The sequence below is a fragment of the Stomoxys calcitrans genome, chromosome 4, assembly GCF_963082655.1.
Source record: "Stomoxys calcitrans chromosome 4, idStoCalc2.1, whole genome shotgun sequence".
NCBI classification, from domain to species: Eukaryota; Metazoa; Arthropoda; class Insecta; order Diptera; family Muscidae; genus Stomoxys; species Stomoxys calcitrans.
The window spans coordinates 135,588,466-135,616,387 of record NC_081555.1 but is presented as its reverse complement, the minus strand read 5'-3'; the positions used below and the strand labels follow the sequence as shown (position 1 = coordinate 135,616,387).

The following is a 27,922-nucleotide window of genomic DNA, read 5'->3' as shown; positions in this document are numbered from 1 at the left end:
AAAAACGCGCATATTTCGTTCGTATTAACCAACAATGCGAAAATTAAAATTCCACAATTCATCACATTAAAGGTAATCTTGTTTCGTTAATCTTCTCATTTGTAAACAAAGATCAATTTGAAGGAAATATCTTTGACCAAACACTTTTTCAAGAAGAAGTAATCCATTTTGTAAGACATTGATACATACATATTCATGGCAACAACTATTTACGTTTGTCTTGTTTTCATTACACTTACTTTCATCGCCTTTCTTCTTCTTTCTTGACAAATCATCGCACGAACATATCACGGTATAAGATAATGAGATTCCGATTCCACATCTAATCGAAACATAATTTTTTCTAAGCAACAGTACAAAAGAAACTGTTACCCCTATTATTGCATATCGGGATAGATCTAGGATAACATGCCAATTTCATTTAAATTGGGAAAAAATAATGTGGTTTACAATCAAATGAATTTAAATTAGTTGCTGTCACTAGAAGTAAATTCAAATTCATCGCTACGCAAAGGTTCATAGTCACCCGAAACTAGTTCATCAAAATTGTCCTTCCAACTTTTAATTTTGGATTTTGTCATATGGTTTACAATTACTCACTATTTTGTTCCCCGCTTGTAACATTTTGTTTATTATATATAGCGGTTCATAGCCACCTAAAGACTATTGGGCTCAAACAAATTTTTTTTTATTTAGCAAGACCCTTTGTTTGTATGCAGACAGAGTTTTCCGGTAAGCTTTGATTGAGAGGCTATTTTTTTTTTTGAGACAATTTATTAAATCGGATTCTTTGGGAAATGTGCATAGATTTCGTCGATCACACCGGAATTATTGTTGTCTGTCTGGCTTGGGTCACACTGAACGGAATTGGTAAGGGCTTACTGCTCATCAGTGAATTTTAGTTGGGATCGTGTAGGTCCTAGGGCAGTGTGCTGTCCATTATCATTATTTCGCGTTTAATTACCGACTCGATATAGAGATATTATTTTTCTCCTCAAAGGATCTGTGCTGACCATAATTGGGTCAACATACGAATATGTCTAACGATTCTTTGGACGATAGTACCACGGGTGGCGAGAATAGAAAGATGTGCGTGGTAGAGAGTAAATTTTATTTTTATTACGACCATTTGTTGATGCTTTGCAGTTATATAGAGAAGATAGATTTGATCCAGCAGACCGAGTCATTGGTACAGGCAAAAATGGAGGATCTTGAAGATAGATGGAAGAAGTTGAATTCTTCCTATGAGTCCATAATGCTGTCATCTGATCCGTCTGTTACCAAGGAAGTGAGAGATAAAGCTAAGATCAATTTTAATGTATGCTCTGAAGCATACTATGGGTCTAGATCTCGGCATTTCGATATTTCGAAGATAACATCTTCTTCCGATCCTCGAGTAGAGGCTTTCAGAATAGGCATAACTCCGAATGATTTCCCGATCCCTCGCGGTGGTTTAGAGCCACACTCGAATGATTCACCCAATGTTTACATAAAGGTTCCTCCGTGCGATACGGAGGTTTTCAAAGGGGGATACGAGGAATGGCCATCTTTCCGTGATATGTTCACGGCGGTCTATGTGAACCACCCAAAACTTACTCCGGCACAGAAGTTGTATCACCTGAGGAATAAGACTCAGGGCTCTGCTGGTGCCATAGTCAAACGATACACTTTGTGTGATGAGAATTTTGAATTGGCATGGAGGGCTCTTAAAGCTCGCTTTGAGAATAAGCGAGTGTTGGTTGACAACCAACTTAAGATTTTGTTCAATATCCCAGTGGCAGCGGTAGAGACTAGTGATTCGGTCCAGAAAATACAGTCGACGGTGAATGACTGTCTTGCCACTCTTAGGACACTCGATGTTAAAGTAGAGTATTGGGATCCTATTTTGATTTATTTGATTTCGACGAAACTTCCGGATAAGACATTATCCTTATGGGAACAGTCCCTAAGCTCTCACAGTGAATTGCCGATGTGGTCCCAATTGGACGAATTCCTCATCGATAGGTATGAAATTGTTGAACGTTTATCCAGTATCCGTTCAACAAAAGATGGCTATAATCAGCCTTCTCCTCCGGTTAATCGTACTCAGGCTTACCATTCTCAGGAAAAACTGGATCTTTCGTGTCCTTTATGTGAGGAGAATCACTCTTTACGCATTTGCTCGAAATTCCGAGGTTTTACAGAACAAGAAAGGATAGACTTCGTGTTTAGAAACAAATTCTGCAATAACTGTCTGTCTACCTTTCATAGGAAACAGAAATGTAAGAGCAAGAACAAATGCTCGGTGTGTCAGAAATCACATCATACCTTGCTCCATTTGAAGCAGAGGTCACAAGTCGAGTCTGAGAGTAATAGGGTTAAAGATGGTCCTGTGACGACGGAACCTCGTCGTTATCCGAATAGTATGGCGGAGGACACATCCAATCCATCATCATCAGGTCTTTTACGCAGGGCTCAGGTACAGGCAAATTTTGCTTCAAGCAATGGAACTATTTTGCTTCGCACCGCTATGGTGCAAGTTGATCATGGAGGACAGCTTTTCACTCTTCGAGCATTGATAGACCCTGGTTCCCAACGCACATTTTTGTCAGAAAAGGCCAGAAATCTGCTTCAAATCCCTTATCGTAGAGCCCTATTTGATATCTTCGGTATAGGGGAACAGAAACTTTCTTCTAATAAGGAATGTGAACTGGTACTTTATTCCTCAAGATACAATCTTCGAATAGCCATTAATGCCATCGTGCTCCCTAAGGTAACCCAGAAATTGCCTTCCGTCTCATTTTCGATCACAAATCCGGAGGAATTAAGTGAACTTGATTTAGCAGATCCTTTTTTCAACAAGTCGTCACAGATAGATCTGATTTTGGGCAATGACTCTGAGAAATATCTCAACATCGATGGAATTAAGAAGAATATATGTGGGGACGCATCTGCCTATAATACTATTTTTGGTTGGGTCCTCAGCGGCCCCATGAGGACGGAACAAATTCAGGCGTTCACGACCAATGTTTTACCCTCTGAGAACACCGCTCTCAATGAAACTCTGCAGAAATTTTGGGAATTGGAAGATATTCCCGCTTCACCCCCAATTTCAGAGGAAGATCAATTCTGCGAGGAATTTTACGTTAAAACCACAGTACGTGGACCCGACGGTCGGTACATTGTACGACTGCCATTTAAAAAAGAGTTTTCAAATTCCATTCATCTCGGATCATCGCGATTCCTCGCCCTCGGGCAGTTAACAAGAATGGAGAATACTCTGTCGAAAAATCCGGAACTACAGTTTCAATACAATTCGGTTTTGGAGGAATATTTATCAATGGGTCATATGGAAGAAACATCTTCCGAAGAGGTTTTCTCTGACGGAAAGTTTTATTCTTTCTACCTCCCCCATCACGCTGTGGTGCGACCTGAACATAAAAGTACGAAAGTAAGAATTGTGTTTAATGCGTCCCGAAAATCCAAATCTGGATTCTCTCTTAATGACGTCTTATTGACTGGGACCACACTTCAAACACATTTGATAACCACTGTGTTAAATTGGAGGAAATACAAATATGTCTTCAGCGGTGACATACAGAAAATGTACCGGCAAATTTTAGTACACCCAATTGATCGGCCATACCAGAGAATTCTATATCAGAAAACATCTGATAGCGCAGTCAAAGATTACCAACTACGTACTGTAACTTTTGGTATAAACTGCGCCCCATTTTTGGCGATCCGTACTTTGCTTCAATTAGCATCCGACTGTGAGACACAGTTCCCGAAAGTATCTTACACATTAAGGAAAGAAACTTATGTGGACGATATACTTTCTGGCGGTTTTTCTTTACAGGAGACAATCGATCTCCAAACCCAGTTGATAACTACTCTCAAATCTGCGGGTTTCCCGTTAAAGAAGATGACCGCCAATAATTCTCGACTTTTGAATCATTTGCCTCCCGAAGACATGTATGACCTGAATTTTTTGAGACTGGATGAGACAAGCTCCACAAAGACTCTTGGAGTAATGTGGAACGCTTTGACCGACAGTTTTTCTTACGCGCTGAATCCTATAAACACAACTACAACCCTGACTAAACGAAAGGTGCTGTCGGCCGTCAGTCAGTTATTTGATCCAGCAGGCTGGATAACTCCAGTCATCATACGAGCCAAGATACTAATGCAGCAGTTATGGCTTGAAGGGTTGGATTGGGATTCACCCATAAGCGAGGAGTCACACTTAACCTGGGAGGGTCTCATGAAAGATTTCTCCCATATTATTGACCTAAGAATACCGCGCTGGATTCGATATATGCCATCTGATCGCGTTCAGATCCATGGCTTTGCTGATGCTTCTAAAGCAGCATATTGCGCTTGCGTGTACATAGTGGTTGATTCGGGATTTGAGTCTTGCTCCAACCTACTGATTGCAAAAAGTAGGGTAGCTCCATTGAAGACGGTATGTTTACCACGTTTGGAGCTTATTGGAGCCGAGCTACTAGCCAAGCTGGTGAATTATATTTTATCTGTTTTTGATTTTGAAATCGCTCACACCTTCTTGTGGACGGATTCGTCGATCGTACTTGGGTGGTTATCAAAACCTCCATGGTCTTGGGAGACATTTGTCGCGAATCGGACTTCAAGGATTCATTCCCTTGTTCCCAATGCCCAATGGCGTCATGTTCCTACTGCCGACAATCCAGCGGATCTTGGTACCCGTGGGTGTAGTCCTCGAGATCTTACGAACTCCAAGCTATGGTGGAACGGACCATCGTGGATGACTGCCACTTCGTCCTCTTGGCCAGAAATGGTTCCCATAACACCCCCGGGACCACCGGAGGGACTTGCACAAACCTTTCACATTGTATCAGAAGATTCTGAAATTTTGAAAAGATTTTCTTCATACGATAGAGCCTTAAGAGTTATTTCATATATTTATCGATTTTATCACCGGACACATCCGACAACTAGATCGACTGCGAATTTCTCCAGTGTGAGTCTTTGCTACGAGGAGATTTTGTTTGTGAAGCGAAGGTTAATACTCACGGCTCAGCAATACGGGTTCAAGGACGAATACAATGCTCTTTCTCAAGGTCTCCAAATCTCCCCAAAAAGCTCTTTGAGCACAATTAACCCATTTCTTGATGATGCCAGGATTATTAGAATTAATGGGCGTTTGTCGCAATCAACACTTCCATATAGCGAACGCCACCCAATGGTACTTCCAGGCAATTCATGGTTTTGCCATCTTTACCTGTCTCATCTTCACAAGTTTTTGGCTCACGCAGACTGCACGCTAATGTGCAGAATGGTACAGACAGAATTTTACATTTCAAGACTGAAACCCCGGGTTAAGTCTATTATACGCAAATGTAAGACGTGTGTTGTGTTCAAACACAAATCCTGTACCCAAATGATGGCACCATTACCACTTGATCGGTGTACGATCTCGCCACCATTCCATGTGACCGGCATAGACTTTGCAGGTCCATTCGACCTGAAAAGCTCATATTTACGCAAAGCTCCTTCGACCAAGGCATACGTATCAGTGTTCGTGTGCTTCTCAACGAAGGCCATACACTTAGAGCCGTGCTCAGATTTGTCGTCTGTGGCATTCGAGGCCGCCTTTGCTCGATTTGTTGGGAGGCGAGGACTACCCCGAAGGGTAGTATCGGATAATGGTCGGAATTTTGTAGGCGCTAGTAGAGTGCTTCTCAGGGAATTTTCACAGTTTATAAAAAATGCATCTGCAGATTTGTCGAATAGATATTCCACGCATGGTTTCGAATGGAGCTTCATACCACCTCACGCCCCACACATGGGAGGATTGTGGGAGGCTGCTGTTAGGAGCTTCAAACTCCATTTTAAAAGGGTAGCAGGTGCCCACAGGTTTACATTTGAACAATTTGCCACTATTTTAGCACGCATAGAAGGTGTTCTAAATTCTCGCCCTATATCAGCTTTGTCAGAAGACCCTACAGATTTGAGTGCACTCACACCGGGCCACTTTCTAAAAGGGTCCCCGATGTTAGCATTTCCCGAACCGATATCTCCAAATATTTCTATGATAAATCGATGGACGAAACTGAAAGCCATCCACCATCAGTTCGCGGTACGCTGGAGAGAAGATTACTTGAAATCACTTCAGAAACGATACAAGTGGAAAAAGATTTTAAATGCCATGGCTAAGTATAAAAATAATAATTTTTAGAGAAATGAAATTTTACACAAAATAAGGAATGAAAAGAGTAAGTAGTAGAAGTAGTATGTGACATGTTTGTGGTATGAGGTTACACATTTCCTAGCAATGAGTTGAGACATGAGAAGGGGATAACATTGGAGAATTCTGTTGGTTTGTGATGTGTCGAAGCTTATGATGATAATAAAGTATCCTTATGACACACCGCATATTGCTTAATTAAATTGTTCTGGCATTACGTAGGAGATATCATCCCAAGGATGGCGATAAAGGCCTTGTTTCAAACGTTTCTGATCCATGAAGTGGCCAATGAAACCTATACTACGTCCCAGCACGAATAACGAATTTATGGCTCCAATATTTATATACTCCTGAGCTTCCTCGCTGGTAAATGATCCGCAATTGCGCAGCATATCCACAAATGATGTGGCTATAACACCATCAACATTCAAAATTAAATTGGGCTTTTTGCTTGTGGTTATTTTTTCCACTTCTAAGGCATATTTCAGTAGTGGACATGAAGGGAAGTTGTCTATGACAAATTCTTTGATGATTTTCACACGCATGGCACCATTACCACTTGATCGGTGTACGATCTCGCCACCATTCCATGTGACCGGCATAGACTTTGCAGGTCCATTCGACCTGAAAAGCTCATATTTACGCAAAGCTCCTTCGACCAAGGCATACGTATCAGTGTTCGTGTGCTTCTCAACGAAGGCCATACACTTAGAGCCGTGCTCAGATTTGTCGTCTGTGGCATTCGAGGCCGCCTTTGCTCGATTTGTTGGGAGGCGAGGACTACCCCGAAGGGTAGTATCGGATAATGGTCGGAATTTTGTAGGCGCTAGTAGAGTGCTTCTCAGGGAATTTTCACAGTTTATAAAAAATGCATCTGCAGATTTGTCGAATAGATATTCCACGCATGGTTTCGAATGGAGCTTCATACCACCTCACGCCCCACACATGGGAGGATTGTGGGAGGCTGCTGTTAGGAGCTTCAAACTCCATTTTAAAAGGGTAGCAGGTGCCCACAGGTTTACATTTGAACAATTTGCCACTATTTTAGCACGCATAGAAGGTGTTCTAAATTCTCGCCCTATATCAGCTTTGTCAGAAGACCCTACAGATTTGAGTGCACTCACACCGGGCCACTTTCTAAAAGGGTCCCCGATGTTAGCATTTCCCGAACCGATATCTCCAAATATTTCTATGATAAATCGATGGACGAAACTGAAAGCCATCCACCATCAGTTCGCGGTACGCTGGAGAGAAGATTACTTGAAATCACTTCAGAAACGATACAAGTGGAAAAACCCGCAATCTGACGTGAAAAAGGGAGATCTAGTCGTCGTTATTGATGATTTGCTTCCACCCAGTGAGTGGAAGCTCGGAAGAATCGAGGATTCCCAGGCCGGATCAGATGGTAAAATCATCTAGTAAAAATCAATCCCCAAACTCCGAGATATATCGTTGTATGTTGTGTAAGAGATTCCACAGCATAAGTGTATGTCCAAAATTTTTTAAGATGCAACCTGTTGAGAGATGCCGGACAGTGCGTCAATTCAAATACTGTGTGAACTGTCTAGCGAAAAGCCACACAGCCGCCCAATGTAAATCAAAAAATAAATGTCGCAAATGTCGTAATTGCCATCACACCATGTTGCACCCAAACAAACCGATGATTTACACTGGAACCTCAGTTACGAACACCAAAAGACAACAAAAGAACCATCCAAAGCAAAGAAAAAGTCAGCATACTCAACAACAGCAACCAAGGCATCATAAGCAACAGAAGAGCAAGCGAATTGGTCAAAAGGCTAAAAGGAACACATCCATTCAACCATTTATAAACCAAACCATAATTTCAGACGCCATTCGATCATTAGCAACTGTACTTTGTGCCACCCACCAGAACGATCATTTCTAAGCCCGGCGCCATGTCTAAACATGTTGTTTAGCCTTAATGTATTATATGAATTTAATTTGAATTTAACCGAAACATAGTTTGAAAGTCATATGAATTAAAAATTGAACTATTAGGAAAATGTACAAATTGCACTAAAATTAGTATCGACAAGAATGTCAAAGTTTGTTTAAACTTCAACTAGTTCTAAAATGAAATAAAATAAAGTCGATAGGTTTCCTAGTTGAAAGAAAATTGTCAATCTGCCACTTGCTTGGCAGCCGCAAACCAAACTACTTGGTGAGAACTTATCATCTTTAAATAAAACCAACTTGGATTCTAACCTGCTCGTGCTACTCTTTTTTTCTCTATACCATTTGGTGAGTTGGATGGTGATTTTCATTGCTCGAGAAATCAACTTCACCCAACCTGACATAAAGCCGTGTCGTTAAGCCATTGAATCCATCAGCTGGTTCTGCTAACGTTACCGTGTGGAAGATAATCTCCTCTGTGACATCCATATACAGTCCACAATTGGAACAACAACCTCTGGAGTCGTGTGTCCAGCTTTCCATCGTAGCGACAGTTGGCGCTGATCCACACTCTCCTTGTCCCAATTCTATTCAATATCTATTTGGCGGCTTTTAGGGATGGTGTGGTCCCTCTAGGCACCACAACCCCAATTTAGATACCAAATGAGAATCTAAAGTGGAAACCCTTCTGACTGCTATAGCGAGACACACACACGACAGATGTTCTATAGTCTCTTCTTCAGCGACGCACTCACAGCTTTTGAAAAAGTCGTTACTGGAAACCTTCAGTCTATCAGCATCTGAGACGTCTTTTCTAGCCTGCGAAAGCAAAGCGGCAGACCTCTTCAAGTCTAGATTGGACCACATAATTTTGGAGTGTTCCCAACCCGCACTTTATGTCTTTATGGCCATGTTATTTGTTGCCCTTATTGTGTGAGGTAGTTCTTAGTCTCGCAATTACTTTGCAATAATACAGGCTCGGTATCTTCTCTTTCAATTCAGGAATTATTTTGTTGGTTGTTGGTCTTTTTTAAGCGATCTGGATAGTTCAACTCTAGGAACAAGGAGGCAACTTTCTTCCCCTCTTCCTGTGGTATCGCAATGGACGAAAACGTCTAAGTGAGTCTGATGGCACACATCCATGGTTCCTGGATAAGAAAACGTCAACTCCTCCTGTCATCAGAAAACCCTGTAGTGCCGCCGAGGCGACAGAAACTGGACCATAGTTGCATAAGGCTCGTCTTCTGAGACCGCCTGTAGTTCATCCTCACAAGATTCGTTAGATCTTTTCATTATGAGTTTCCTAAGGCATCCAGGCATAGTTGAGAAAGTAGTGGAGCCACCCTTTCTCAGAACACTAGACACTTGTGGTGTGGACGATTCCTCCTTAGATGCGCCACTAGCTGCTGCTGTCAAAGTGCCTTTTGAATTCAGTCCTTCCCTGCTGGTGCACACCTTGAGCCCCAATTCAACCCGGATGGTACTCTAACAGGACTTGTCGGGTCCCGTCCAGACGTCTTCCACTCCTCTTCTGATCTTGGCAGGGTGATAATAACAACGTCAAACCCTCCTGCCATCAGAGGAACCTTTAGTGACGCCGCAGTGGCCTTACAATGGTGGAGACATATCTGCAGAAACTGGACCATAGTCAGATTTTCCACCACTGTTGCGTTAGCCTCGTCTTCAAAGTCCGCCAAGTGTTCATCCTCACAAGATTCGTTGGATCTTGTCATTATGAGTTTCCTTACGCATTCAAGCACAGTTGAGAAAGCAGTGGAACCACCCTTTTTCAGAACTTTTAACACTTGAGGTGTGGACGATTCCCCCTTAGATGCCTCACTAGCTGCTGCTAACGGCGTACCTTTTGAGTTCCGTCCTTAGCGGCGCACACCCTTGCCTCAATCCTATCGAATGTCCCACCTACACAGGGCTTGTCGGGTAGCGTCTCGCTGCATTCCCCTCATTCTCTGATAGTGGCAGGGTGATTATCAGTCTTTTGCAATTCAAGGCCACCATAGCACAGAGGTTAGTTAGTATTGTTTTGTATTTCATATATGAGGAACCCCAAAATAAAATCCTGCCTACGTCCCTGTTTTCTGTGTATCGGTGAGAGTTTTAGGAGCACTCCTCCCAAGCCTCTCAATAAGCCTAAGAGCGATGCTTATTTTGTTATTTTAAGCCCTCAAAGAGCATATTGGTTTGGCAGAGAAGGGCGATGGCTTGTCCTCAAGACTCGAATCAGGTGTATTCGGCAAATGCCTAGCTAGCCCAACTGTTCCACCACTCGAGGGTGACAACATGCTACCGCTGATACCACTAGATCTGATACTCCACTGGAAACAGACGCAGATCGGCGGTATGAAATAGGGCCCCAATGAAGCAAGGCCCCAAACGAAAACCTAAGGAAGGCCCCAAACTTGTATGCATGAAACAAAAACAACGATATTTGGGGCTTGGGCCTTTATTTCATTTTAAAATTCAGGGCTTAATTTCGTATGTGAGGAGCTAGGGCCTAATACCAATCTAGACCCATTGATAAGTATACCGATCAACTCAGAATCACTTTCCAATTCGATCTAGCCATGTCCGTCTGTGAGTCCATGTATTCTTGTCATCAACGTACAGGTCGCTTTTGTTGTCAAATCGTCACGAAATTTTGCACATGTAACTTTTCTGACCGAAGGACGAACGCCATTGATTTTGGTACAAATTGGTCCAGATTTAGATATAGCTCCCATATATATGTATCGCCCGATTTGCACTTAAATGGTCGTAGTAACTAAAATTTTCAACCGATCTGCACATAATTTGGCGCGGTTTGTTTTGTTTTTGATCCAAACATATCTGCGAGATTTTATCCAAATCGGTTCAGATTTAGATATAGCTCCCATATATATGTATCGCCCGATTTGCACTTAAATGGCCGTAGTAACTACAATTTTTAACCGATCTGCACAAAATTTGGCAAGGATTGTTTTGTTACTGATCCTAAGATATCTGCTAGATTTCATCAAAATCGTTTCAGATTTGGATATAGCTCCCATACATATCTATCGCCGGATGTGCACTAAAATGGCCGTAGTAACTAAAATCTTCTAATGACCTGCACAAAATTTGGCAAGGATTGTTTTGTTACTGATCCTAACATATCTGCAAGATTTCATCAAAATCGGTTCAGATTTGGATATAGCTCCCATATGTATGTATTGCCCGATTTGCACTTAAATGACCGTAGTAACTACAATTTTCAACCGATCTGCACAAAATTTGGCACGGATTGTTTTGTTACTGATCCTTATATACCTGCAGGATTTCATCGAAATCGGTTTAGATTTGGATATAGCTCCCATATATATTTATAGCCCGATTTGCACTTAAATGGCAGTAGTAAAAACAATTTTCAATCGATCTGTCAGAAAAAGGTCGATGCAGATTCAGATATAGCTCTCATATACATACATCTGTTGCCCGAATTAATAATTGTAGGGTAGGTGTAGGGTATTATATAGTCGACTTCGCCCGACTTTAGCCTTTCCTTACTGTTTTTTTTTTTATTTTTGTAGAAAATTTCGGCAAAATATGTCTTATACCAAATTTTTTCTAACCTTTTCTTTATAGAAAATTTTGTTATTATTTTCTTTCATAGAAAATTTTTTAAAAATTTTATTTCTATGAAAAATTTGTCAAGATTTTATTTCTTCAAAGGATTTCGTCCAATTTTATTTCCATTGGAATTTTCTCAAACGATATATTTAAAAATTTTATTTTTATTTATAGCTAAATTTTGCAAAAATTTTCTTTTTTTAGAAAATTTCTTTTTTTTTTCTTCTCCATTTGCCCCTTGGACTTGTATATTGACATTATTTAAGTTTAGAAATTTTCAAGACCTACGCATATTAGGTCTCGAATACATCTTCTTATCATTTGAGGCAGACGGCAATAAAATGAAAAATTTTTGATAGAGAGCCAAAATAGAACAAAAATAAAATGCTATTAAATTCTTTTGAAGTTTTTCAGATATTTTCAGCAACTACCACTGTTGCCCAGCAACGAGGTTCAAGGAAATTAAACAGGCTTGTGAAAATGGAAAAAAAACTATAAAGGAGCATGTCAATAAAAGAAGTCCATAAAACTATGCAGCTAAAAGTGAAATTAACACGGAAGGAAGAGCATTTTAAATTAATTTTTAAATTCATTTTATGTTTTGCTATGATCGATGCAGATTGCCAGGGGTTCTTCTCTAAGAATTTTGAGAACTTTCATTTCCATGAAGGCAATAAAAATGCTTATGATTTATGGCATAAATTTACTCATAAACTGTCACATTATTTGTCTACCAACATGGGTCAAGTGTCTGAGAAATATTTTGCTGCCCAAAAATTCATATAAAATGCCATGAATTTTTCTACCTAGTTTATGGGTCATTTAATTTCAATGTTTTATGTTCATTGGAATGTTTGGGAAAAATGTTTAAAAAATACTTGACTTACCTTTTTTTATATCAAAGTGAGGTATTTATCTGAAATTAAAGAAAAAATAGAAATTAAAATTAAGGAATATGGATATGTAATAAAGACTAGTTTAAAAAATGGGTAATTATTTTAATATTTTTTATGAAATATTCGTCGAAATTCGTTTACAGGAAAAAAACAACAAAATTGATTTTAATTTCCTTATAAGAAATTTTGCTAATGTTTATAGAATGGTTTGTTACATACCGCCATAGGATATGGGGTAAACGAGTTTTTATAACCTATACCACTATTGTGGTAAAAGGTATTATAACTTATTGCGTTTGTTTGTAACACCCACAAGGAAGAGAGATAGACCCATTGATCAGTATACCTACCGACTCAGGATCACTTTCTGATACGATTAAGATCCGACTGTCTGTCCGTCTGTCTGTCTGTCCGTCTGGCTGTCTGTCTGGCTGTCTGTCTGTCCGTCTGTCTGTTCGTCTGTTTGTCCGTCTGTTTGTCCGTCTGTTTGTCCGTCTGTCTGTCCGTCTGTTTGTCCGTCTGTTTGTCCGTCTGTTTGTCCGTCTGTTTGTCCGTCTTTCTGTCCGTCTGTCTGTCCGTCTGTCTGTCCGTCTGTCTGTCCGTCTGTCTGTCCGTCTGTCTGTCTGTCTGTCCGTCTGTCTGTCTGTCTGTCCGTCTGTCTGTCTGTCTGTCTGTCTGTCCGTCTGTCTGTCCGTCTGTCTGTCCGTCTGTCTGTCCGTCTGTCTGTCCGTCTGTCTGTCTGTCCGTCTGTCTGTCCGTCTGTCTGTCCGTCTGTTTGTCCGTCTGTCTGTCCATGTTAGTTTGTGTACAAAGTGCAGGTCGCAATTTTCATCCGATCGTCTTAAAATTTGGTACAGGCATTCTTTTCGGCCTAGAGACGAAACCTATTGAAATTGGAAAAAATCGGGTTCAGATTTGGATATAGCTCCCATATATATGTTCGTCCGATTTGCAGTAATAACGCAATATAATGGTCATTTATTAACCCATACTCTCAACATTTGGTAGAAAGGATTTTTTTCTCTTGGCTTTCGACAGTACTGGTGAATTGCATAGAAATCGGTTCAGATTTAGATATAGCTGCCATATATGCATATCGCCCGATTTTAACTTCTAGAGTCACAGCAAGCGCATTTATTGACCAATCTTGCCAAAATTATGCACAAAGCTTTCCTCGCCAACTACCACAATATGGGAGAAGTTTGCTCGAAATCGGTTCAGATTTAGATATAGCTCCCATATATATGTTCGTCCGATTTTAAGAAATATTGCAATAAAGTGCTAATTTGCCAACCGATTCTCTCAAAATTAGACAGGAAGAATTTTGTTATGACTTTTAATGTTACAGGTGAATTTCATAGAAATCGGTTCAGATTTAGATATAGTTGCCATATATGAATCTCACCCGATTTTCACTTCAAGAGCCACTGCCAGCGCATTTATTGACCAATCTTGCCAAAATTTTGCACAACGCTTTCTTGTATAACTACCACAATATCAGGGATGTTTGCTCGAAATCGGTTCAGATTTTGAAATAGCTCCCATGTATATGTTCATCCGATTTTGATAAATATTGCAATAAAAAGGTCAATTGTTAACCAATTCTCCCGAAATTTGGCAGGAAGGCTATCGTTATGGCTCTCAATACTACTGGTGAATTTCATAGAAATCGGTTCAGATTTAGATATAGCTGTCATATATGTATATAGCCCGATTTTACTTCAAGAGCCACTGCAAGCGCATTTGTTGACCAATTTGGCCAAAATTGTGGACAATCCTTTTCCCGACAACTACCACAATATCTTTAAAGTTTGCTCGAAATCGGTTCAGATTTTGATATAGCTCCCATATATATGTTCATCCGATTTGCAGTAATAGTGCAATAATAAGGTCAATTGTTAACCGATTCTCTCGAAATTCAACTGAATGGACTTTCTTATGACTCTTAATATTACTGGTGAAATTCATAAAAATCGGTTCAGATTAAGATATAGCTTCCATATATGTATTTCGCCCGATTTTCACTTCTAGAGTCACAGCAAGCGCATTTATTGACAAATTTCACCAAAATTTTGTGCAACGCTTTTTTCTATAACTACCACAATATCAGGAATGTTTGCTCGAAATCGGTTCAGATTTTGATATAGCTCCCATGTATATGTTCGTCCGATTTTGATAAATATTGCAATAAAATAGTCAATTGTTAACCAATTCTCTCTAAATTTGGCAGGAAGAATTTTGTTATGACTCGTAATACTACTGGTGAATTTCATAGAAATTGGTTCAGATTTAGATATAGCTGCCATATATGTATGTCGCCCGATTTTCACTTCAAAAACCACTGCAAGCGCATTTATTGACTAATTTCACCAAAATTTTGTACAACGCTTTTTTCTATAACTACCACAATATCTTTAAAGTTTGCTCGAAATCGGTTCAGATTTTAATATGGCTCCCATATATATGTTCGTCCGATTTGCAGTAATAATGCAATAAATTGGTCAATTGTTAACCGATTCGCTCGAAATTCAACTGAAAGCACTTTCTTATGACTCTTAATGTTACTGGAGAATTTCATAGAAATCGGCTCAGATTTAGATATAGCTGCCATATATGTATGTCGCCCGATTTTAACTTCTAGAGTCACAGTAAACGCATTTATTGACTAACATTGCCAAAATTTTGCACAACTCTTTCCTCGATGACTACCACAATATCTGAGAAGTTTGCTCGAAATCGGTTCAGATTTTGGTATAACTCCCATATATATATTCGTCCGATTTTGAGAAATACTGCAATAAAGTGCTCATTTGTTAACCAATTCTCTGGAAATTTGTTAGGAAGGATTTTCTCTTGGCTCTCGACATTACTGGTGAATTTCATAGAAATCGCTTCAGATGTAGATATAGCTGTCATATATGTATATCGCCCGATTTCCAACCCAAAAGCCACTGCAAGCGCATTTATTGATCAATCTTGCCAACATTTTGTGCAAGGCTTTCCTCGACGGCTATCACAATATCTGCAAAGTTTGCTCGAAACCGGATTAGATTTAGATATGCAAATGCATGACATGTGGTTTCAACAAGACGGTGCCACATGCCTTATTGAGAGGCAAGTTCGGTGAACATTTTATTTCACGTTCGGGACCGGTCAATTGGCCACCTGGATCGTGCGATTTAATGCCGTTAGACTATTTTTTGTGGGGCTATGTTAAAGCTCTTGTATATATAGACAAGCCCGCTTTAATTGAGGTATTGGAAGACTACATTGAAGCATTTATTTGTGATATATCGAAGGCCACCGTAGCGCAGAGGTTAGCATGTCCGCCTATGACGATGAACGCCTGGGTTCGAATCCTGGCGAGACTAGCAGAAAAAACATTTTTCCGCGGTGATTTTCCCCCTACTAATTCTGGCAACATTTGTGAGATACTATGTCGCGGTCAACATTTGCATGATCTTCAAACATTAAATTATATGGATCGTACGATACTACTGATTCAAACAAAGATTTCATGAATTTTTTTGAATTGTATGTCTTTTTTATTTTTGAAAAACTTTCCTATATCTCTTAAAAAATCACCCTCTATGCTCTGATTGTCGTAAGATTCTAAAACGATTTAACGATATCCATGTGTCTGTCTGTCTGCAGTCATCATGCTACTTTACTTACTTTAATTGGCTATGAAAGAACATTTTTCCCATTAGCCGAACGTAGAATAGCGTTTCAAGCCCCTCGATCTTCTATGCTCCTTCTATAATCTCTGACTCCAAGTTTCAATGTGTCACTTACCACTTGATCTTTCAATCGGGCTCTTGGCCGTACCGGTTTACGTGTACCATCGTGATAGCCTTCAAAAACTTTTGCACTGGAGCTTCTTCATTCATGCTAAATACACCGCAAACGGTGTATTTTGATGCGTTTAACTATGGTGTTTTATATGGGCCTATATTGCCCATTAACGCAAACGTTGGCGTTGGCTAGGTTTAACAACATAACCTAGCCAACGCAAATGGTGAATTTTGATGCCTTTAACTACGCTATCGTCATCATACAGGCCATACAGCTCGTGGTTCATAGGAAGCCTATATTTGTTCCATATGTTTTACGAAGTATTTTTCTCTCAAGTACTGGCTCATCTGCTTTCGCAAGTACCCATGCTTTGGAGCCATATAACATCAGTGTTTTGAATAGTGTAATTTTGGCTGTCGAGCAGTAATTTAAAACAGCAGATTTTGTTGGCTGAAACTGCAGGTGGATATATTCGCTCAAACAGCAGCTGTAAGTTTACTAAAACAGCAGTCATGTTTGCTTTACCATTTTCAGCAGACAAAAACTATTGTTTTAAAAAATATTATTGCTATCGTAGCAAAATTTCTTTGCAAATTTCGTTGAGAGAATCTCTCTTACACGTATACGTTATAAAGTGATAGGGTGGTCTGAAATTCCATTTACTTTTACTTTTTTAATTAATTGGCTATGACAGAATATTTATTTCCTCGATCTTCTGCGCTGCTCCTCTCTGACATCAAGTTTCGAGATGTCTTTCACCACTTGATCTATGTACCATTTACATGGCAACAAAAAAAGTAAAATCAATTAGCCCTTCACGATTTTCACAACCTCCATTGTCTTCAAATTCATGAATGAATCTCTGTTTGCTTCAAAAGAAATAACAAATGTTGCTATAGACCTGTAAGAGGGCCATTAGCGCTATCGCCTTTATGTTCATACAACTTTTTTTTTACCGATTCTGCAGATGATAATGGAGATGAATGCTGAAAAGGGTGGTAATGTGTTGGTAATGCTGCTGATGCTGATCATGGTTACTTAACACACCTACAAATGGAGTACACATTCATCATGACTCGTGCTAGAAAACGTAAGAGGATGGACAAACAGAAATGTCAAAAAATTAGATCATTTTAGATAAAGTTCGTCGTTCAAAATTTCTACCCACAAACAACAATTTAATGCGTTAAACAGAAATTCCAAAAATAAAAAGAAGATCACATCCAAAAGAAAAAGCAGAATAAAAATCTCACTATGTTATGGAATTTTTCTCCTCATAACTGGCAGTCCAAGCATTGGCACGTCAGAATTTAGGGAACACTTTTTAACAAAAAAAAAAAAAAAAAACAACTGCTTCAAGAAAGAACTCCTTGTCCCGATGATATAATGGCGCAGTGGCAATCTATTGCCCACCCCATGGAAAATGCCGCGAAATCCGTACTTGGGTACCGGAAGCCTCCTCCAAGAAACCCATGGTACGACCAAGAGTGTCGAGATGCTACTGAAGCCAAGAATGCGGCATATAGAGCAACCCTGCAATCAGTAGCAACGCGCCATATGAAGGAGAGGTATCGTGAGAAAAGGAGCGAGGAGAAACGGCTATTCCGCAGAAAGAAAAAGGAAATGGAAAGACGTGAGTGTGAGCGAATTGAGATGTACAGGAGTCAGAATGAAGTCCGGAAATTTTACCAAAGAATTAAACATCAAACCGACGGCTTTGATGCAGGCAAATCCTCCTGTAGAGACAAAGAAGGAAATCTGGCAACAGACACAGATAACATGCTGAGGATATGAAAAGAATATTTTACCCAACTGCTAGTGTCCTACGTTGGCGGCGAAGAGGATACCGCAGAACCAATCAATGATGATGGTATAGAATGTTTACCTCCTAGTCAGAATAAGGTCCAAGTAGCAGTGACCCGACTAAAGAACAACAAGGCAGCAGGAGCCGACGGGTTACCCGCTGAACTATTTACGATCGGAGGCGATACGCTGATAAGGCGTATGCATCAGCTTAACTGCGCAATCTGGCTAGAAGAACGCATACTAGATGATTGGAACCTCAGCATACTATGTCCCGTACACAAGAAAGGAGACAAGAGGGAATGTCGCAACTACAGAGGAATATGTCTCCTCCCCATCGCATACAAGATACTCTAGAGCATTCAGTGTGAAAGATTAAAACCTAAAGTCAATGAGATAATTGGGCCCTATCAATGCGGCTTTAGACTTGGTAAATCCATCCTAGACCAGATATTCACACTGCACAAAATCCTGGAAAAGACACGAGAAGGACAAATCAACACCTACCATCTCTTTGTTGACTACAAAGCCGCCTTTGATACTCCATTACGTTCAAAGGTATTTCAAGTCATGTCTGAGTTTGGTAGCCCTGCAATATTAATAGGACTCTGGAAGATGACTCTTGCTGATACGCGTTCCTCAGTAAGAATAGGAAAGAATCTCTCCGAATTATTAAATACCAAACGAGATTTTAGACAAGGAAACAGCCCATCGTGTGATATCTTTAATATCCTGCTGGAGAAGATTATACGAGATGCAGATGTGAATAAATATGACGATGACATCGATATCATAGGTCGGTCACCGAAAGTAGTAACTGCTGCCTTTGAAAGAATCGAAAGAGAGTCAGTGAAAATGGGTCTGGCAGTAAATGGAGATAAGACGAAATGGATAGTTTTAACTCCCCAAAACACCTTGTACAACCGAGCAGATAAAGAAAATGGGGAAAGCTGGAAACAACAACTTTGAGACAGTCAGTAACTTTATCTACCTCGGCACCGCCATAACCGAAACGAATGACACCAATTTTGATATTAAGCGAAGAATAATACTTGCAAACAAATGCTACTTTGGACTAAGTAAGCAGTTTAGAAACAAGGCCACCTCTCGACAGACGATGAATACAATATACAAGACACTGATACTACTCGTGCTGTTATATGGTTCTGAAGCATGGGTACTTGTAAAAGCAGATGAGGCAGTGCTTGGAGTATTTGAGAGAAAGATTTTTCGTAAAATATATGGACCAGTTTGCGTTAATGGGGTAACTTGGTGTCAGAGATTTTAGAATGAGCGCAGAAGATCGAGGCGCTTGAAACGCTATTCTGCGTTCGGCTAGTGGAACAAATGTTCTTTCATAGCCAATATTCTCGGTCATCCTACATGAGAGTTTGGTGTTGTTTTTATTGAGAGGAGAGGGTCAGTCCCCCAGACATTAAGACCCAAAGGCAATTTATTTGTGTCTTTTATTGTTGCAATCTACATGTCCCGCCAAACGGTAGGACTGGAATCCTTATATCAATATTATATTCGAACTCTACTGTCATAGACCTTTCTTTAAATTTGCATATTATCCCGATCGAACTACACGTCCTATTAAAGGGTATTTAGTGCGTGGCCGGTCCCAGACTCTGTCCCAAATTTGCATATTATCCCGAACGAATTACAAGTCCTATTAAAGGGTATTTAATTCGTGGCCGGTCCCAGATTCGTAGTCAACTCTCAAAGAACTTTCGTTTGAAATCCACTTTGTGACGTTGGACATTCCTGCCCGTTTTGTGGTTGGGAAGGCCCCGCAGCCACCTTGGACCAAATATTTATAACAGATGTGTACTCAACTTCGAAACAACTTTCATTTCATACCCATATTGTCAGAATCGGTAAATATGTCCTGTTGAGGGGTGGGGTGGGCGCCTCAGACACCAAGGAATAAATTTTTATATCAGCATCCATATTATCCCAATCGGTAAATATGTTCTGCTGGGGGGTTTTGGAGGGTGTGGAGGGCCTTCAGACACCAAAAAATAAATTTTTATGTCAGATTTGTATTCTCCATTTAAATGCCTTTTATTTGATACACATATTGCCCAAAGCGGTTAGAGTATCCTGCTGGGAGGCCCTCCCCCCCTCCCCCCTTCGGATATCAAAAATTAAGTACTTTAATTACATGGGGCTCAAACTCTACCATTGGTGAAAATTTCATGAAAATCGGTTCAGCTGTTTTTGAGTCTATACGGAATATATAAGCAAACAAACAAACCAATACAAATTGATTTTTATACCCACCACCATAGGATAAGGGTATACTAATATAGCCGCTTTGCCACACCTCGAAATATTGATCTAGGACCACATAAAGTCTGTATATTCTTGAGCGTCTCGACATTCTGAGTCGGTCTAGCCATGTCGCGGTCGAACGCGTAAAGCTAGCCGCTTGACATGTTGCACAGATACTTAATATTGATGTAGGTCGTTGGGGACTGCAAATGCGCCACATCGGTTCAGATTTGGGGATGGCTCCCATATAAACCGATCTACCAATTTGACCTTTTAAGCCCCTGAAAGCTTCAATTTTCACCCGATTTGGCTGAAATTTTGCACATAGTGTTCGGTTATGACTTCCAATAACTGTGCCTAGTAATGTCCACGTTTGTCTATAACCTGATATAGCTCCCATATAAACCGATCGCCCGATTTGACTTCTTGAGTCCTTACAAGCCGCAATTTTTGTCCAATTTGGCTGAAATTGAGCATGTAGTGTTCTTTAATGACTTCCAACAACTGCGCCTAGAACGGTCCGAATCGGTCTATAACCTGATATAGCTCCCATATAAACCGATCGCCCAATTTGACTTCGTAAGTCCTTACAAGCCGCAATTTTGGTACAATTTGGCCGAAATTTGGCACAAAGTGTTTTGTTATGACTCTCAATTACTGTGCCAAGTACGGTCCAAATCGGCGAAGAACATCATGTAGCTCCCATTTAAACCGATCTCCCGATTTGACTTCTTGAGCGCCTGGAAGCCTCAATGTTTCTCCAATATGGCTGAAATTTGGCACATAATGTTCTGTCATGACTTTCAACAACTGTACTATGTAAAGTCCAAATCGGTCTACAACCTGATATAGCTCCCATATAAACCGATCTCCCGATTTGACTTCTTGAGCGCCTGGAAGCCTCAATATTTATCAGATATGACTGAAATTTGGCACATAATGTTCTGTTATGATTCTCAACAACTGTGCCAAGTACAGTTCAAATCGGTCAAGAATGTGATATAGCTCCCTATAAACCGATCTCCCGATTTGACTTTTTGAGCCCCTGGAAACCACAATTTTTGTCCGATTTGGCTTGAATTTTTCTCATAGAGTTCTGTTATGACTCTCAACAACTGCGACAAGTACAGTCCAAATAGGTCAAAAACGTGATATAGCTCGTTTATTAACCGATATCCAGATTTGACTTCCTGAGACCCTGAAAGACTCAATTTTGGAACATAATGTTATGTTGTAACTCTCAACAACTGTGTCTAGTACTGTCCAAATCGGTCAAGAACGTGATATAGCTCCCATTTAAACCGATCTTCCGATTTGACTTCCTCAGACCCTGAAAGACTCAATTTTCGTCCGATTTGGCTGAAATTTGGAACATGAACAATGTTCTGCTATGACTCTCAACAACTGTGCCAAGTACTGTCCAAATCGGTCAAGAATGTGTTACAGCCCGCATATAAACCGATCTCCAGATTTCACTTCCTGAGCCCTTACCAGACGGGCTTTTTATCCGATTTGGCTGAAATTTGGCATATAGTGTTCTATTATGACTTTCAACAGCTGTGCCGAGTGCGATCAAAATCGATCTAGGACCAGATATAGCTCCCATATTTAAGCAGAATCCATGGTGGTGGGTTCGCAAGATTCGGCCCGGCCGACGGGCATGGCTGGATGAACTTAGAATATATATATATACTTTATGGTGTCGCAGATCAATATTTCGAATAAGTAGATGGTATATCCGCCATCCTATAGTGGTTGGTGTACAAAATCTATGGTTTAGGAACGGCTACAGATAACTTTTTGACATTTTTAATATTTAGAGCTAAGGTCTTGGAGCAAAATTTCAAGACCCTAGTTGGCCTGGGCTTTGAAGTTGGTTAACTCGGCTATTCGAAGATTTGTTCGGGCTGTCAAATCTTCTTATGTGGTCCAATTTCTTAAACCGAAATTTCTTGGTCTGTTAGAAAATTTCTTTAACATTTTGCTTTTGGGAGAAAATTTTTCATTGGCATAGTAAAACTTCTATGGATTTTCATTGGTTCTGACCAGCATTAGCCACGGTACGACATCTCTGAGTTGTTTTTTTTTTCATCGGTTGACTGCTCTGATTAGTGATGCATTTAAATTAAATTCAAAATCCAGACAAGATTTGTTTTTCTTTTTGTTTTTTTTGGTATTGTAGATGATAATACGGCTATGCTTTGATAGTTTTTGTAGATATCTCATAATAATTGTATCATCCGACCATTCAATGCTTAAGTAAATACCTTAGCTACGAAGTCCATTATGAAAGATTTAACAGACGTTTAGATCATAGTCATCATCATCATCATCGTCGTCAACTACTGCAGCATCTTACCTACTGCTGCTATGCCGCTAAATTTGAAGGTGAGAATTTGGTATGTAAACTTTAACTATGATAGAGATAAATGTCTTATAGGCCGAGATGGCTAAAAGAGCCAAACACGAAGAATTTAAGCAAACACTGACTGAACAAACAACCAAAAATAAACTTAAACACAACAAAGGTAACAGGTAGTGTAAGTGGCAGTAAAGTGCCATACATCATTCATTACTCACTGCCAACAGATGATCATGATGACGGTGGTGGGTGATGGTGATGGTGATGTTGATGATTTGTCCAAAGTAAACTCATTCAAGAGTAACATGGACAGTGTCGAAGAAAAGAAAAACTGGTACATGTAGCAAGACGCAAGCGCAAATAGGAAATGGATCAAATAGTAACAGTCTTCATATTTGTTGTACCGAGATCGATGTGTAGCACAATGGGTCAAGTTATCTACATCGCGTTCATATCGAGGGGGTGTTCTAATACAAGAAACACGCACTGGGAATTTAATCAACAAAATCCCATCTCTATGGAGGATAGGAGCAGGTCACACCATTACGATATAGTCGTGGCGACCATAAGAAACCTGAAAGGAATGGAAGAGGTTTCCGATCGAATACCTGAGACAACACTTAAGGTCGAGTGCAAGGCACTGCTGTCAGCGGCACAGTTTTGGATTGACGGTACTATGGTAGTGCCATCTGGAAGTTCATACTACACGGGAGGATAAACGCTAGAGAACAGAGTGGGCCTCGGGGCCAATTTTGACAACCCCGGGGCCGAGATCTGATCCAGTGATCAGAGAAATGCATGAGACCCCAAATTTGGCACTCAAATGCCAAAACAAGTGTCTGTTATGCATGTAACATCAAAACAATGTTAGCTAGAAACGCTCTTCATAGAGCAAGAGATGATCGAACGTTTCAGCAATCGTTCAGTGGATGTGCTTTTCAATCTAAGTGTCGGACATCGTATGTTGTTTGCGATTGCGCACTACTCTGATGAGTGCCATGTGAAGCCAAAGCAAGCAGAGGAATGCTACAACAGACAAACAAACGACAAAGACACATTGATCAGCAATGTTCAGCCCTTCACGGTAGCGTTGATGCCAAGTCACACGCATTCAGTGTTGCCATTTTAGGTTTTTTCTACTTAATTCGCTCGGATGGATTTGTAAATTTTAGAATTTGGTCGGATGGACGGCCCAAAGCGATTTTGGTAGATTTTCAAAGTGATCGACAATTTTTTTCTATTAGTAGCATAGCGTAAACATTTTTCATTTAGAAAAAAATTTATCAAAACTTTTTTCTTTGGGAAATTTTTATCAAAATTTTGTCGTTAGAGTAAATTTTAAAGAAGTTTTAAATTTTGGTCGCCAGTTGAAGATTTGGTAGGTTTTTTGAGCATTTTGGTCGAAAATTATTTCTGATGTGGCAACACTGCACGCATTATTATTATAACCTCCACCATAGGACGGCGGTATACTAATTTCGTCATTCTGTTTGTAACAATTCGGAATAGGCATCTAAGACCCCATAAAGTATATATATTATTGATCGTCATGAATCAAGAATATGGCGATCTCGCCATGTACGTCCGTCCGTCCGTCCGTCCGTCCGTCCGTCTGTCTGTCGAAAGTACGCTAACATTCGAAGGAGTAAAGCTAGCTGCTTGAAATTTTGCACAAATACTTTTTATTAGTATAGGTCGGTTGGGATTGTAAATGGGCCAAATCGATCCATGTCTTGATATAGCTGCCATATAAACCGATCTTGGGTCTTGACTTCTTGAGCCTCTAGAGAGCGCAATTCTCGTCCAATTTGACTGAAATTTTGCACGTGGACGGACCAGAACCAGGACAGTAAGGTCTCGAACCTTCTCTTGGAGTTTAAGAAGGAGAGTAACGCCATCTCTGAGAATGGCACTAAAGGGGAGACCCTTACTTCTCGTCTCGTAATTTGTCTTTAATTTGAGCAAAGGTTTCTTTGTTTGTGTGGGAAGAGCGCCGTCTTGCTGAATGTAATATCTCCAACTTCAGTGACCCAACCGGATCATAAACAGCACCAAACTGTCACACATTGAAGATGGAGAGGCTTCTCAACAATGGCTCCTGAGCTTTCTGAGCCCTGGATGCGTCAAGTTTTCTGTATTGCCGTCCGACAAGATACTATACAACGACCCAAAAATCCTTTAATTTAGTGAACTGTGATTGCAGTAGAGAATTTTATCGATTTCAACTCGTTGTAGAAACGTGTATCGTTTGGTTCTTAACAAGGGCTGGTTATTGCAAATTGCGGGTGGTTTAAAATTCCGGATGATTCAAATACCGGTTGATTTATTTACGGGAAAATTTAATAAGATCCTAAAAAAATATTTTTTTCAAATCCCCATAATTTGGTTATTTTACCCCATAGTGCAGGCAAATGCTGCAGATGTGTCTTTGAAATGTTTTATTATAGTTTTATCTTTTTTGTCTTTAGTTTGTTGCACCAATATTTGCTCTTCCCAAATATTTGGCCAAACAAAACAGCTGATCATGATAAGCTAATGGTTCAAATAAAATATGAAAACAAATGAATGTGATAGACAGCAAACTAAAACGTAGTGCTAATAGAAACTGGAAAAGAAACTACAGCATATAACAAAAAAAAAAGTGGATCAGTTGATATCGCTGTGACACCATTAGTTTCATATCTATAGAAATTTTGTCTTCATTTTATTTCTATGGAAACTTTACTAAAAAAAATTCCATTTACAATATTTGGACGACACTTGAGGGCAAGTGCGAGGCACTGCTGCCAGCGGCATAGTATTGGATTAACGGAACTCTGGTATTGCCATCTGGAGGTTAATGCTACATAGATGGATCAAAGCTAGGAAACACAATGGGCCTGGGATTCTACAGAGATCTGTTCTCAACTGCCTTACCATAATGGGGTCCTGAAGGCGGAGATCCGAGCGATTGCGCTTGGTTATAAAAATTGGCCGCCACGTCTTAGGACGGTCACCCCTCCCCTCAAAAGCCCTCGAAACGGTAAAATAGACCGAGAGGGCCATGACCGGTCTTACCTATATCGTATATAAGCGCCCGGTAGCCGAGTTGATAGCGTGCTCGGATTGCCCTCAAAAGCCCTCCAAACGCCAAAATAGACCGAGAGGGCCATGGCCGGTCTTACTTATATTGTATATAAGCGCCCGGTAGCCGAGTTGGTAGCGTGTTCGGATTGCCAGTGCGGGGTCTTGGTCTATCGCTACTGTGGTATCACAATGGATTTAAAATTGTGTAAGTGACCCTGTAAAGGACTGCCACTCTTACCTAACCTATATCGATCACGATGGAAGCACGACTTACCATAGCTCTGCTTAGCTGGTAACAGAATGTTGCCACTTGTATGGGTTTGTGTCTCTGCTAGTTTACATTGTTTGTTTTTTCTTTGTAGTGTTTTCTCTGTTAGTTAAAGTCAACTCTCTATCTTCTATCTTTTACACTGTTTGTGTTTTCTTTGTAGTGATAGACTTTTTTGCTATACAACTACATGCTCCGTGCGTTCAGGTTCGAAACCCGCGCATTGGATACATGTCCCCGATTTTGGGGACATGTATCTGGGTCTCGCCCTAAAACACTTTAACGGACATGCAATCCATTCGGGCAGTGTGAGACTTTAATTGAGGGAATTTTATGTGGAAGAATCATTCAAGCACATTTTAAGTGAGGTTGATCCAGGAAGATCCTGTGGAATTTTAAAACGAGTGTATCGGATACAGTATATATTTGAACAACACATACGATAAAATTATAAAGTAATGTAGATCGGAGAAAGACCCACGGCCGGTGCCTAGGGCTTTGTGTTATATATAAAAATCAATTTGTGTTTGTTTGTTCCCCATAGACTCAAAAACGGCTAAAAAGATTACCTAGAAATTGAACAGAATGTGTAGGTGTGTACCAATCAGGACAATATGGATTTCGATACGAATTTCATATAAAAAATTGGGTCCAAGTAACTGGAGGGGCCGCTCCAACCCCAAAACTACCTAAAATAGGTTTATTGAACGATCGTGACAAAATGGGACCCAATTGAAAGGTATTCGGGAGTAGACTACGAATATGGTCAGGAAGGAGGAAAAGGTTTTATAATTTGTTGATATCGGAGGGGGCGGACCCTTCCCCGTAACTCCAAAAACACCACCCTAAATTAAAAGTGGATCGATCGGAACAATATGGGTATCAAATGAAAGGTATTGGAGAGCAGACAAATTGAACGTTCATATAAATATGGGGCTCGAAAGTATTCGGGAGTAGATTACGAATCTGGCATACAAGATCAGGTCGAAGTAAAGTGGGCCACCCGACGCCCCAAAATTCCCTAAATGGGCATATTAGCCAATTATGACTATATGGGACCCGGTTTGTTTGTTTGTTCCCTATAGACTCAAAAACGGCAGAACCAATTTTCAAGAAATATCGGATATCGGTATTGGAGAGTAGAATACGAATATGGCATTAAAATCCGAGTCTAAGTACCGAGCGGGCCGCCTCAACCCCAAACATACATATTGGACGTTCATATTAATATGGGACCCAAATGAAAGGTATTTGGAAATAGATTACGAATATGGAAAAAATTAAGTCCATGTAATGGGTGGTTTCCCCACCCCAAAAAAACACTTCAAATTGGCATATTATGGGACTCAAATGAGAGCAATTTGGGAGTAGATTAGGAAAATGACGTTCAAAATTTTTGTTAAGGTGGCGCTTAACCTCCTTAATTGACATCAAATAAGTTATTTGACCCATCACAACAGTATGGGACTCAAATGAAAGGTATTTGAGAGTATAAAAGGAATACAGTTTAGGGGCCAAGTGTTTATGGGTAAACCCCAAGGCATATCCTAAACTGAACTTATTTCCCAAACATATCAATATAGGGCTCAAATGAAAGGTTGTTGGGAGAAAAGAACGAATTTAATACCTATTTTAAGGGCAAAGTGGCCAAAACACTCTTCAACCCAAAAAGCACTCCCCGACAAATGGATTTATAGACCAATCACGACAATATAGGGTTGAAATGAAGA

General features: G+C 40.2%; 2 protein-coding genes across 2 annotated transcripts in view; one reads left to right on the top strand and one right to left on the bottom strand.

The window, feature by feature from the left end:
- Positions 1-1,036: 1,036 nt before the first annotated feature.
- LOC131997032 (uncharacterized) lies at positions 1,037-5,118 on the top strand. Its single transcript, XM_059367281.1, has 4 exons — positions 1,037-1,089; positions 1,147-3,430; positions 3,839-4,978; positions 5,101-5,118. Exons 1-4 carry the CDS (start codon positions 1,037-1,039, stop codon positions 5,116-5,118), a joined length of 3,495 nt encoding a protein of 1,164 aa, XP_059223264.1.
- A 7,495-nt stretch (positions 5,119-12,613) lies between these two features.
- The window catches only part of LOC106094632 (mitochondrial cardiolipin hydrolase), a 273,940-nt gene continuing 258,631 nt past the window's right edge, over positions 12,614-27,922 (bottom strand). The window contains exon 3 of the mRNA XM_059367616.1: positions 12,614-12,641. The gene's annotated coding sequence lies outside the window, so the exon portion shown is untranslated. The remainder of the gene's footprint in view (positions 12,642-27,922) is intronic.

Excerpts from the sequence above, each read along its gene's own strand:
- LOC131997032 (XM_059367281.1), top strand. The coding sequence starts at position 1,037 with ATGTCTAACGATTCTTTGGACGATAGTACCACGGGTGGCGAGAATAGA. Across the intron at positions 1,090-1,146 it reads GGTGGCGAGAATAGAAAGAT|TTATATAGAGAAGATAGATT; the intron begins GTGCGTGGTAGA and ends GATGCTTTGCAG. Across the intron at positions 3,431-3,838 it reads CTGAACATAAAAGTACGAAA|GAGACAATCGATCTCCAAAC; the intron begins GTAAGAATTGTG and ends TTTTCTTTACAG.